At 41.8% G+C, this 12,969-nt stretch overlaps 1 protein-coding gene across 2 annotated transcripts in view; it reads left to right on the top strand.

Moving 5' to 3' along the window:
- The window catches only part of slc6a7 (solute carrier family 6 member 7), a 40,096-nt gene extending 27,983 nt beyond the window's left edge, over positions 1–12,113 (top strand). For both annotated transcript variants that reach the window (XM_034178658.1, XM_034178659.1), the window contains 5 exons: positions 3,014–3,151; positions 3,252–3,351; positions 5,518–5,636; positions 10,079–10,252; positions 10,337–12,113. In XM_034178658.1, the coding sequence (XP_034034549.1) occupies positions 3,014–3,151; positions 3,252–3,351; positions 5,518–5,636; positions 10,079–10,252; positions 10,337–10,507 (702 nt within the window). In that variant the 3' untranslated portion in view covers positions 10,508–12,113. The remainder of the gene's footprint in view (positions 1–3,013; positions 3,152–3,251; positions 3,352–5,517; positions 5,637–10,078; positions 10,253–10,336) is intronic.
- Positions 12,114–12,969: the final 856 nt, after the last annotated feature.

The raw sequence follows: 12,969 nt of genomic DNA, 5'->3' as shown, positions 1-12,969 counted from the left end.
AAATTTCAAAGAGTGGCTTCAAATGGCCAAAGGAGGGTATGAATTATTTAGGTATCCAAATCCCACTGTTTCTAACAGAATTATATAATGTAAATTACAGGGTCCTAATTGGAAAAATTAAAAAAGATCTGGAGAGGTGGACGGTCCTGCCTCTTTCTTTCATGGGTCGTATAGAGAGTATACGTATGAATGTTTTACCCAGACTGCTATACCTCTTTCAAATGCTGCCCATAAACATTCCAAATTCTACATTTGATGAACTAGATAAACTTTTTTCCAAATTTATATGGCAGGGCAAACGTCCTAGAACCAAATTACAAACGTTAAAGTTGTCAAAGTTACAAGGTGAAGTTGCAGTACCGAATCTCAAGCATTATTTTTGGGCAGCTCAAATGAGACCCTTGGTTGCTTGGATGCAGGACCTGTCTTACACTCAGTGGCTTAATATTGAAAAGAGTCTGTGTAATATTCCTATTGATGCTTTGCCTTTTTGTAATGTCTCATTGAAGGGTATACAAATGAGTGAGTGGACTAAGGTTACATTGAAGATCTGGAATAAAATAAAGCAGTCATATGGTCTCCCAAAGGAAATTTCAGCCCTTTCAGATATCTCCAGCCTCCAGGGATTTGTCCCATGTCTAACTGATGCAAGCTTTAAAATTTGGTCAACCTTTGGTCTTGGTAAAGTAGGCCAACTGATGGGCAGCGGTTGCCTGAAATCCTTTGAGCAGCTCAGAGGTCAATTTCAGCTTCCCTCTTCAGATTTCTTTCAATATCTACAGTTAAGGAGTTTTTTGACTAAACACAAAGAATGAAAGAAAGTCTTAGAACCCTCATATATTGAGGAACTTTTATTAAAAATACATCGGGGCAATAGCTTTCCAAAAACTTTAAGCCTTTTTTATAAAGCATTTTCAAATTCTAACACTAATAATACTCTAAACATTAAAGCAAGATGGGAGGCTGAGATTGGCACTCAAATAACTGATGAGGTGTGGGAAAGTGGATGCATTGAATCGCACCTAGTCACAAATTCCGGTCTGTGGAGAGAATTTAAATGGAAAATAATTACAAGATTCTTTAGGACACCAGAAATCACATCCAAAATGAACCCTTCAAATCCTGACACCTGCTGGCGCAACTGTGGCACTTACCTGGGAACTCACCCATATATTTTGGACATGCCCAAAGGTGAACCTGTTTTGGAATGATATATTTACAACACTCAATACCATATTTCAGCAACCATTTGTAAAAGAACCACAGCTTGCCATTTTAGGGGCAGTTCCGGATGGCTTTGGAGGAAATAGTAGAAAATATCTCTTGAGAATTTTACTGACTGCTGCACTTAAATGTATCACTATCAAATGGTTGAGTCCAGATCCACCTACTTATACTGTTTGGATTGAGAAAGTTAGAGAGATCTATCAGATGGAGGAGATCACATACTCCTTAAGATTGCAGAGAGAACTTTTCACCCAGGGGCCCATGGTGGGTTTGTTATATCCATAAGTGTTGCATAGCTTTATTTTTGTTTTTGTGTTCTTAATTCTGCTTCATTTCCATTGTATACTATAATAACATGCACATGTACATAGGTGAATGTCTGTGAATGCGGAATACTTTGCATCTCTAATGTACATGGTGTAACATTTTCTAAACTCAATAAAAATAAAGCTAAAAAAAAAAGCAGTAAAACACAGTATTAGAAGTCACAGTTTATTTCGGTATTATATACATGAACTAAAAAGCTGCTACTTTTTTCACGTTTTAAACTCTGTGGCTTAAACAAACGAAAAAGGTCTATTAATGCTTTGATTGGCAGAGTAAAAGACATGTTAGTAAATATAAATTCTTACCTGTTAGTTTCAGTGGGATTCATCTGAAGAAAAAGTGTCCTTTTTTTTCCAAAACAGTGTCTAAACGGTGATGAAAAGTCCCTCTGTACACACAGCTGCGCCGTGAGAGTTCCTCTCCCCCACCCGTCAGCCACAAAGAAATGACAAAATAATGTTAAAATTAGCCTGTTTTGTTTGTGTCGAGCGGGCGGTAACAGTGTAACATCCAAAGTGAACCTGAACTACACTACCCACAATGCTCCCTGGACAATCGCGTCTTGTGCTTAATGATGATGTCATCAGCAAACGACATGCAGCCAGTCTGCCACAAATACAGAACAGATGGACTAAAATATTTGATTTTAGGGTTTACAAACGTTTTTGACTGTTAAACGTTGCTCATGTTACCAGCAAAAAAAAATGTTATCGTACTGAAAGTTATCGGAACTAAATTTATCGGAAGATAACTGGTCCGATGATCGTTTTAAAATATCTGAAAAGCTAATCCGCTAGCAAAAACATTAGCTTTGATAATTATCTGTTATCGAATTAGCTGAACTGTGCCCACCACTGCTTTACAGGTCCTGTGCCCACGTCACAGCTCTCCTGTTGAGACTGCGAACAGTCATCCACTGTTGTCCACTGTCACGTTTTCTCCAACTCTTCGTGGTCACACTTCTACAAAACTGGACAAAGTTCTACAGCTAGCTCACCAGCTCCCACCATAGTTTTCCACTGCAGGGAAAACCCTTTACAAGACTTTTTTTGTCAGCTTGTAGGACCGTCATAATCCTGAATTTTTTGCTCTCCTCCATGACAACACACTTTGAGATAACGCATGTGAAAATAATGGTAAATAAACATTAAAAATAACTACAAAATAAAGGACATTAGCTGGGCGCCTTAATTGGCTAAAATAAAAAGATGTTGATGATGCAGTGCATTCTGGTTCAATTTTTCCTATATGCGCTAAAATCAACAAATTGCTTTCAGTGTGCATTTGAGCACCTTGCATGCGCCCGCTGATATGGGTGATTGTGAGGCATCATTATAAAAGCAGAATTATGTAAGAGGAAAGATGTGCATGTGTGCAGTATATGTTTGCTCAATATCAGACAAACCATGTACATCCAGCAGCATATATAAGTATGACTCTTTGTTCCCTGAAACCTTAGTTTGGCAACATGGAGGCCATCACTACCGCCGTACTGGATGAGTTTCCACATCTGAGAAGGAACACAATGCATAAGTCGTTGTTCTTGGGTGTTCTGTGCTTTGCATTCTACCTGATGGGCCTTCTCTTAATCACTGATGTGAGTAATCGATTACACCCTGCATGACACGAGGAAGGTGCCTGTATTGACGTCTTTCCTTATCAGACTCAAATTTTCACTGCTGCCTGTGTTTTCATAGGGGGGTATTTACTGGTTCACACTCATTGACTCCTTCAGCACTAGTTTTGGCCTCATCATCATCACCCTCTTCATGTGCATGGGCATCTCCTTCTTCTATGGTAACCCATCTCACAATTAAAACCTCCACTTCATGCCTCTATTTGTCTTTGTTTGTCTAAGTTGGATGGAGAAGATCAAAGTGTGATCATGTTTAAAAAATACATTTTTTTTTAGGTGGAGTCCTGCAAGTATAATAAGAAATTAATGTGTGTTCAGATGGGTATTTACAATAATTTTTTAACATGGAATCATGACAAACTGATTTTGTGTTGTCATGTACCAGGTATACATCTCCAAAGAAACCAGGAGATTTACTTTTTATTTGAAAGTGAAGTTTGCAACTTATTGCAATAATTTGTTTGGGTACTTCAAACTTGACTATTCTGCCATTGTTTCTTTGACATGGTGCTGACACGAGCAGATTAATGATAACAATAAAAGTGGTTGACCCTCATGGTTATCATCAACTGCGGCTAGCATAACTGCATATGCTCACACAAACCACTCACCTACGTATGTTTAATGGTCAACATGGTTAAACATAATTAACTTCATTTTTTGTCAAACGCGCTATGTCAACATAACAATGTCTGCAATAATTAGTGGTATATCTATACCTGTATCCAAAGTTGGTGTGATTCCTAGCAAAATTTTGTCACTGCTTTTAGAACGTCTGTCCCATAGATATCTATTGAATCACTAGATGGAGGACCGGGGCGATCCGCTCATTCACTGGCTGTTGCCAGAGTGCCGCCATCTTGGTTGGCGTCTAACAACCAGACATAAATAGAAATCATTGTGGACATGATCAATGTTTTCAATAGAGTTTCACCATAAATCTGCATTTTCCGTGCTGTTACATTTATTCAAACTCGGTCCCATATTTGTACAGCCACTATTTATCAAAACAAATACAGAAGAGGATCAGACTATTTATATAATAGACTTGAATGAATTTGTTAGTCCCAGTCCAGATGTTGTGAAGCAAGATAGTAAATAATACCATCAGTTTGTCAAACACACTGTCTGCCATGACACCAGATACTAGTCTGATCCTTAATTAATTTCATTATGAAGTTAAAGATGGGAAATAATCAGGGGTGAAAGTGAGAGTTTCACATGCGTGCATCATATTAAAGATATTAATATTAAAGACTGCTCTTAACCCACCTGTGGCACCACTTTTACGGAGTGCTTCTCTGTGAAAATTTCAAATAAAATAAATAAAATGAAACAGCCACATCAGCCAGAGTGAAAGTAAGATTATTCAATCATTTCTGGACCAAGTTGAAAGAAATCTGCACTACACTGTTTACACGGAGTATATCACAGAGAAATTAATCTCATTCATGTCTACTAATATATTCGACAGGCGTGAAAAAATTCACGCATGCGCATGAAGGTTCAAGGTTGGCTCATGCAAGCACACGTGACTCCCCTCCACAGCATGTCTTTTTCCTGGTTCTCTCCCTCAGCCCCAACCAGTCCCAGCAGAAGACTGCCCCTCCCTGAGCCTGGTTCTGCTGGAGGTTTCTTCCTGTTAAAAGGGAGTTTTTCCTTCCCACTGTCGCCAAGTGCTTGCTCACAGGGGGTCGTTTTGACCATTGGGGTTTTTACGTAATTATTGTATGGCCTTGCCTTACAATATAAAGCGCCTTGGGGCAACTGTGTGTTGTGATTTGGCGCTATATAAATAAAATTGATTGATTGATTGATTGATTCAAATCCATCAGGTTTTTGAAAAAAATAAAAAGGTCGGATACTTTTCTAACAGACCTCGTATTTAACCTTTACTTAAACAGCTGATACTCCTTTGTCAGCTTGTCGCTGCACAAAACAGCATTTTCATATCACTTTAACCCAAGTTTAAGTCAGTGTATTATCTGTTTCTATTTAATCTAATGCCTGATGATGCAGAATAACGCTAAGCAAGCTGGCGGCTGCTGGCAACAGCTCAGCGGCTGCATCCGCCATCTAGTGGATTAAATAGAAACACGGTCTGTCTCCATCCATACACATCCCAAAACAAAAAAGTACAACAGAAATTTTTGTGTGCGTGTGGTGTTATTTTTACAATTCTTAGTCTAATGTTGAGCCGATTTCACTGCTGTTGTTCACACTATTTCTTCTTTATTCACTTTTAATCAGTTTGCTGTTTTTTCTAATAATAACATAGATGCCAAAGTATCTCTATCCTAACATAAAATACCTTTTCTACATAATAGGAATCAACCAGTTTTGCCAAGACATCTTAGATATGATCAGCCACTGTCCTCGCTGGTGTGGCAAAGTGCTGGTTTACTTCAGAGCGTGCTGGGTTTTCGTCACTCCGTTTCTTCTACTCGTAAGTTAATAAGTTAGTGTTCTAGACACACCCATGGCATGGAGCATGTTTAAAGTTGACCATACACTACACGATGGTACAGTGTGATACTGCTATATCATAAATGTATTAATGTAATGGAGAAATGTGGCACATAGAAATAACAGCATATGCATTGAGGTGTGCATCTCTATCCATGCAGTGAAAGATTAGTGGGAGCTGTGCAGTGCTGCACAGGTTGCCCCATCTGTGGTTGATGCAATGCTCTGATGGCTTTGTGCACGCTCATGTGCACAAACACACTGCGAGGACATACATGGTGCTCAAACAGCAGCAGCGATTACATACTGGACATATTATTTATGCAGTGCATAAATCAACAGAAATGTGAAAGCACAAAATAATGTGAGTGCACAGAACATCATAAGAACAATGAATGTACTGTTTAAATGCAAGACAATCTGTCCATGATTGTGTTCTCACTGTAAAAACAAAACGCACAAAAAAAACCACAACCGCACATTTTAAGATTTAAGAGCGGACAATACAAGAATTATCCTCCTCCTGGATGTACACCAGGAAGTAATGAAATGACATGGATGAATTTTCTTCCTTTATTTTTTTACATGAATGACCTGATGCGCTCGTATCATGAACACATCTGCCGGCTCCGTGTGTCCCTCTATCCAGCATGCACAGAGGCGCTGGTGACCGAGTTGCAAAGATGATATGTAGTTTTATTTATTACAATGTGAGAAGAGCCCACTGATGCACGCACCCCGCGGCGGTGTCTCGTTAGGTGATATTCTGCATGACACTGTATGTGTTCCTTATGCTACCTTTACACATAACGACGACAAGTCACGTATGCCATGAAGTACACATTCTTGGCTGCTGATCACGAATGTGATTATTTGGGGCAGAGGCATCAGGTGTCCTCAGGAACTGTTGCAACCTGTTACCACACGTTACGATTAATGGCACATGTTGCCAGAGAATTATCAGGAACCATTACGCACGGTCAAGAATAGTGTTACGCGTTGTTACGCGCTATCGCGTGCTATTGCGCGTAACAGCGCATCAAGTTCTGTCACGTTGTGAACGAGGTGAATTGTCTCCACACACACACACCCATATTCATCCAACCGAATTCAGATCGCTCCAGTTTTTCACAAGAACTTTGTGACTGCATGCATAAGTTGGGCTCTGTGCCATGGAGTGGCGCAGAGAGGAGGAAAAGGACAGCGCCAGATGTGTGGCTTCATGCGGGTCCTGTCTGGCGCATTTTCCCAAACATCAGGCACATGCAGCAGGTGGAACACCTGCAGGAGCGCGCTGAAGAGCACTGAAATTTGACTTTTAGCCGACTTGGTGTCAGCAATCAAACAATGTGGTGCAGCGCAGGGTTTAATTGTGCGCGCGCTTCTTCCTCTGCCGAACTGGAGGAGGTGCAGAGATGTTTGGCTGCACATGAGTCTCCTCTCGCTCCTCTGGTTCAGACTCGTTCTCCCGCTCATTGGTTACAGCAGGTGGAACACCTGCAGGAGCGTCCTGAGGAGCTTCAGCAGGAACTGTGGACCGACATTTGAAGCTGCGTTTAATTGTGCGCACATGACAGAAAACTGATCCGTTGTGGGGCGCAGTGAAATGTGACGCCGTGTTACAAGTCGTGTCAAAACTTGACAGTTTCCGTGTCACTTCGTAATAACGCGTGACAGTTTGGGCTCCAAGAACCATCACAGGAACCACTATGAACGTTGTCACGTTCTATTAAGGATCAGTACTCATCAAGACAGATCAATACGCTCAGTTGCGACCTCCACGACGTGAGACGAAATGAGGGTGGTATGTGACATTCGTGGAAGATTTTTTGACAGGCAAAAACATGCTCCACGAATATCAAGAATATCACGCACCAACACACACTATTAAGAAACCTATTCAGATGCGTTAAGTCACATTAAGAATGTCAGGAATGTGTCACGAATGACAGAAAAATGACATTCGTAACGCGTCTTGCTTATGTGTAAACGCACCTTTAGCTGTGCATAGCGATGACGCTGCGGTCAGGTGCAGCTTTGACTGCAACTGATCGCCATGCGTGCTGAGATGTGGTTGGGGCGATCCATTGTGTTTTTATTTTTCCCCATGTCATCATCAGTTGCAGACACGCGTGTAGCACCGTGCCTTGCACATGGGTGAGTGGAGCACATGTGACAATATGTGTTCCACAGCTTTGCGTTGCACTGATGTCAGTTACAATGTCGAGTGGTGCAAGCTGCACGAACCGCAGCACTGGCCGTGGACGGTGGTCAGCCCCCTCCCTGCATGATTTCAAATGTCATCCAACCCATGACGTGATTATATGTCAGCCATGGTCCCCTGACAAATGCATAACTGTAGTGCATGTGTGAACGTGTGACCATGTCAATCAATATATGATCGACACACCCACCTTCCCCATAGCAGCAACGTGCTCACTTAGATGGGCTCACTGCTCCAACCTGTGTGGCAATTGAGCTGGCCATGCAGATTTTTCTGTGAAGCTGTCAGTCAGGCTGTGACATGACGGACGATCCGTGTGGACGGTGTAATCGCGTGTCGTGACGTGCCTGTCTGGTTGGCTGGCGCTGTGACACGGAGGCCAGCTGGGTTCGTATTTTCATCATTGCTGTGGTGGTGTGGGTTTGCGATATGCCATGGTGTTCCACAGCTGTCAGCTGTGCTATCATGGACATGACAGCCATCCAGCCGTGTGCGCTTTGCTGACTGCGCTCACACTGCAATGCAGCAACCGTCCGCAACCTCAGCCACATCTTGACTATAGGCTTGTGGTGTATGTGTGGTGGTGGTGGTGGGGCACACTCACACACCATCTGTGTTGGGGGGAGTGGGGTGGGGGTGGAAGGACACCGCACACTCGCACTCGCATGCCATGTGTGTTGGGAAGGACACACACTGCACACTCGCATGCCATTTGTGTTGGGAAGGACACACTGCACACTCGTATGCCATTTGTGTTGCAGTGGGGTGGGGAGCAGTACACTTGCATGCCATGTGTGTTGGGAAGGACACACTGCACACTCGCATGCCATTTGTGTTGCAGGGGGTGGGGAGCAGTACACTCACATGCCATTTGTGTTGCAGGGGGGTGGGGAGCAGTACACTCACATGCCATTTGTGTTGCCAGGTAACACTTGTGGGGCACTTAGAAAATAAATGTGAGGGCCATTTGCACAGCAAGCTCGAAAGTGGTTGCCTGCTCTCTGTTTTCGTGCTGGCACCACGAATGCCCCCCCCTCCTCTTTTAAGTGCCCTGCAAGTGGTGTTGGATGTTCGTGGGTGGTATCTGAACTCCGGCCGAGAGTGGGTCAAATGGGCACTTACACGGGATTCACCGACTTTCGGCCACTGGTGTGAAAGCTGCCTCGATCGTGCCATTTGGCCACGTTTTGACATGGCTGATGATTTCATGCAGCTCCTCGGCCACGGCACGATATGTCCGATCTGTGTACGACATGCCGTGCAAATGCTAACAACACGATCAGATGGCGGCGCAACTTCAACTTGCCCACTGTTTAAATAGGTTTCCGGCGCGAGTGGCACGCGAATATAGAGTGCATGTACGGTGCCTGAATGCATGTGGCAACTGCTGTACGAGGCGTTCAGATGTGGTTCCGATTTTCCATGAGTGCCATTCGAATCCTCCTTCGTGCACCATTCTGCCTCAATCATGTTATGTGTGAAGGGGCCATTATGGGAGTTTGGTAGACTTTGGTTCGGGTGAGTGTGTTGTTATGTCTGTATCACCTGCAAGTGCAAATTAATTTATGTGTCATATGTTCATGTCATCTGCCCTCTTTTAATTTATGACAGTCTTCATAATTTTTTCATGCAAGTATTTACGCTGTAGTTATATTTCCAGTCCTTCTGGTTTACTTTTCAGATACAAGTGCAAAGACTTTCCACACAGCGAGTGTTTGTTAGATGAAATAAAGAACATTCTTTTTATGTGAGCATAAAAGCAAAACTTTAAAGAGAATATGATTAATAACAACATTCATCTAGTTATGGTGTGTAGCATGGGTCATGAACCTTCTCTTATTTCTGCCACTCTGGATTTTCTGTAAAGCAGAATGATTGTTTTACTAAAAAAGAAAGAAAATAAAAAGGCACTTTTATTGTACCGCAATTTATTGCACCTGCATTCAACAGGTAATTTGATGGCTGAAATATTGTGGTTACAGTGTCATAAATAACTTAATTATTTATGTAAAACTAAAGACAACATAGTGGCAATCCAGTTCAACTCTTATGCAAATTGGACAAAGGAGTATGTGGAATGTAGGTGACTGTGAATTACTCAGGTGGAGAAACTGATTTTTCTTCTGGTTTTGTTTCCTTCTCAGTTATTTGTGACACGTTGTTTTAAGATTTGTTTGTTTTTCCTCCTGCGGCTGTAGTTCATCCTGACGTACATCTTCATTGAGATGTACAACACGCCGCTCCGCTATGGGTCTTATGTGTATCCACTGTGGGGCAAAGCTCTGGGTGTGTGCATGGGCGCCACCTGCTGCCTACAAATCCTCATCTGGGCCATTGTGGCCGTCAGCAGAGAAACTGGAAGCCTGAAAGAGGTCAGTGTCACAGCACTCTGTGACATCCACTAACACCTACTTCACAAGCCCGTGTGGGACTAAAAGTGTCTCTCTCCCTTACAGCGTTTCCAAAAATCCATTCGACCACTGAATTCCTGGAGGGTAAACAACATGAGCAGCACTGGGAGCGGCCCGCAGCCTGTGGTGGCTGAGAGAGTGGAGGTTCCGTTCACAGTCACACTCACAGACATGGACTTTACTGGAATGGCGTGGGAGAATGGAAGTGAGGCATGACAGCGGGAGAGCATCGAACATGAGCAAACTATGTCATGAAGAAACAAAGGAATTTATTACATGATTTGTCCCCAGCTTGGTTCTGGTGGCTACGAACATTATGTCCTACAGGGCAATGTGGATTATTGACTTTATTAATACTAGGATTGATGTGTAAATTGTATTTTTTTAAACATTGTTTTATGAATATGAGTTTGCAGAGGTGAAGTCTGGATCATCTTCATCTTTTATGGTATATTAGAACTCTACCCACACATAATGCAGAATTTTGGCTGATTATTTATTTCCTGTGAACAACAGCACATGCAATTATTAATGTAGTCAGTCAGTGGGTCCGCAAAATTTCCTTGAGTAACTCTGTAAAACCTACTACATAATCAGCTCTGAAATTTTGGGTTGAGGTAGATACAGGTGATGATTGGCGAGCCTCCTATTTTGAGCCATGTTAACATCTTTTCTAATAATAATTTGTTGTTATTTACGGAAGTGTATTGCATTCACTGGACCGCTGAGCTTGTAATTATGAGATCAGGCTATTTTTTATTTAGTTATTATTATTATTTTTGGGGCGTGTGTGTGTGTGTGTGTGTGTGTGTGTGTGTGTGTGTGTGTGTGTGTGTGTGTGTGTGTGTGTAATCCCTTCCATACTTCCAGTAGACGAACGTGAGAATTCCCGAGTCATAATCAAAAATCGGCCAATTTGTAACCATCAAGACTGTACTGTGATCACACACTACTTCTATGTGCACACAGTGTTTTTTTTTCCCCCCCAAAGATGTTCCTGGATAAACGAAATTCCTCCAGGGAGGCAGGGTATGGGGCACCCAGACTGGCATGTGCCCGGCTGGGAGCGAGCCCCACTTTGTCCCTCCGTGGTCGTTGGGGCTGTGTGAGTGAAAGCTGGAATTCTGGAGGGGAGCGAGACACGTGCATCTCATTTTGGTGAGACGCCCTGTGCCCCTTCTTGAACATTCATCCAGAAGCACTTTAGGGGAAAATTGTGTTTGATTACAGTGTGTTATCATTGCTAACCTCAGCCCACTACTTTACTGAGGGACTGGAAGTATGGAAGTATATAAAACAGTTTAGACACCAGATCTCTTCTCATAATTACGAGATCTTGTAATTACGAGATCGTTTCTCATAATTATGAGATCAGTGGTCTAATTTTTTTTTTTTTTTTTTATAATCCAGTGAATGCAATACACTTCCATAGTTATTCTTTTATATATTATTTTAAATAGGAATGTGGGCATGGTGGGTCTTGCCTGGGCTTGGTCAGGCAGGCTCATGTAAAATATAGGCCTTTTGTTTGCATGTAATTTATGAAGCCTTGTTGCTAATCACATGGTCCTGGTGGCCATTAAGGCCACTGCTGCTTGTTGTCATATGTATGAGAGCGTTTACAGTAAATTAGAGATCTGACACTGTTCATTATGTGTGAAGATGAGGGATGATAAAATTCCATTAACTTTATTTTGACTGGGTACCTGGAAATGTGACCATCCTGTTGCAAAAAATATTTCTTCACATCGTTTTACTTTGGAAAATGGATGATTGCCTCAAATGTTAAAAGAATAAAATAAATAACAGCTGGTCAAATTCAGTATTTTTCCACAGTGCGTCCATATAGCATGCTGTTTCACACTTTTTTTTAAATAACATTGAAATTTTAAATGTGATTCCTGTAAATATATTAATTCTCATGTAATTTTATATCTGATAATTAACAGGCAGTGGGAGATTTTTTTTTGGCTTTTTTCTTTTATAGGCCTAAAATACAATACGATAAAAAATTTTTTTAAACATTTTCTATAGTGAAAATAATGTGTAGACATATGGAAAGTATTCATATGTTGGAAATATCAGAATGAGCCAAGTTCTGGGAAAGGCAAATAATGTGTTACATCATGTCCTAGGACATGATGCTTAGTGCTTTATGTTCATTTTTTTTATGAAGTTCAAGTTTAGTATTATCATGCACAGTAAAAATGAACATCATGACCAGTAATAATTTTATCACAACGAAATAACACTGAACACTTAAGTAAAATAAATTTAAAAATAATGGTCGGCTCAGATTTTCACTGACCTGACATGATTTCAGGCCTCACCTCTGCTCAGTAGTCATTTAATGTTGGTGCTGGAGCTGTATGTGGTTGTTCAGTCGTGGGTGAACAGGATGTACAAAAGGAGGTTGAGCACTGGTCCCTGAGGTGCACCAGTGCAGTGTGCCAGTGTGAAGGAGGTCTGCCCATCAGGAAGTCCAGTATCCAGGTGCACAGAGAGAGATACTGTTGCACCAAGCTTCCTGACAGGCTTGGATGGAATAATGTTATTGAAAGCGGAGCTGTAGTTGATAAGCAGCATCATTATCATCATGCTTTTCTATTCATCTAGGTGGGCAGAAGTGGGAAAACACTCACCCGAAAAACCTTTCTTCAGTTTTTTATTAAGGTTTC

Source organism: Thalassophryne amazonica, chromosome 9, assembly GCF_902500255.1.
Source record: "Thalassophryne amazonica chromosome 9, fThaAma1.1, whole genome shotgun sequence".
Taxonomy (NCBI): domain Eukaryota; kingdom Metazoa; phylum Chordata; class Actinopteri; order Batrachoidiformes; family Batrachoididae; genus Thalassophryne; species Thalassophryne amazonica.
The sequence above is the reverse complement of the archived record's forward strand: the minus strand, read 5'-3'. Positions and strand labels throughout refer to the sequence as shown.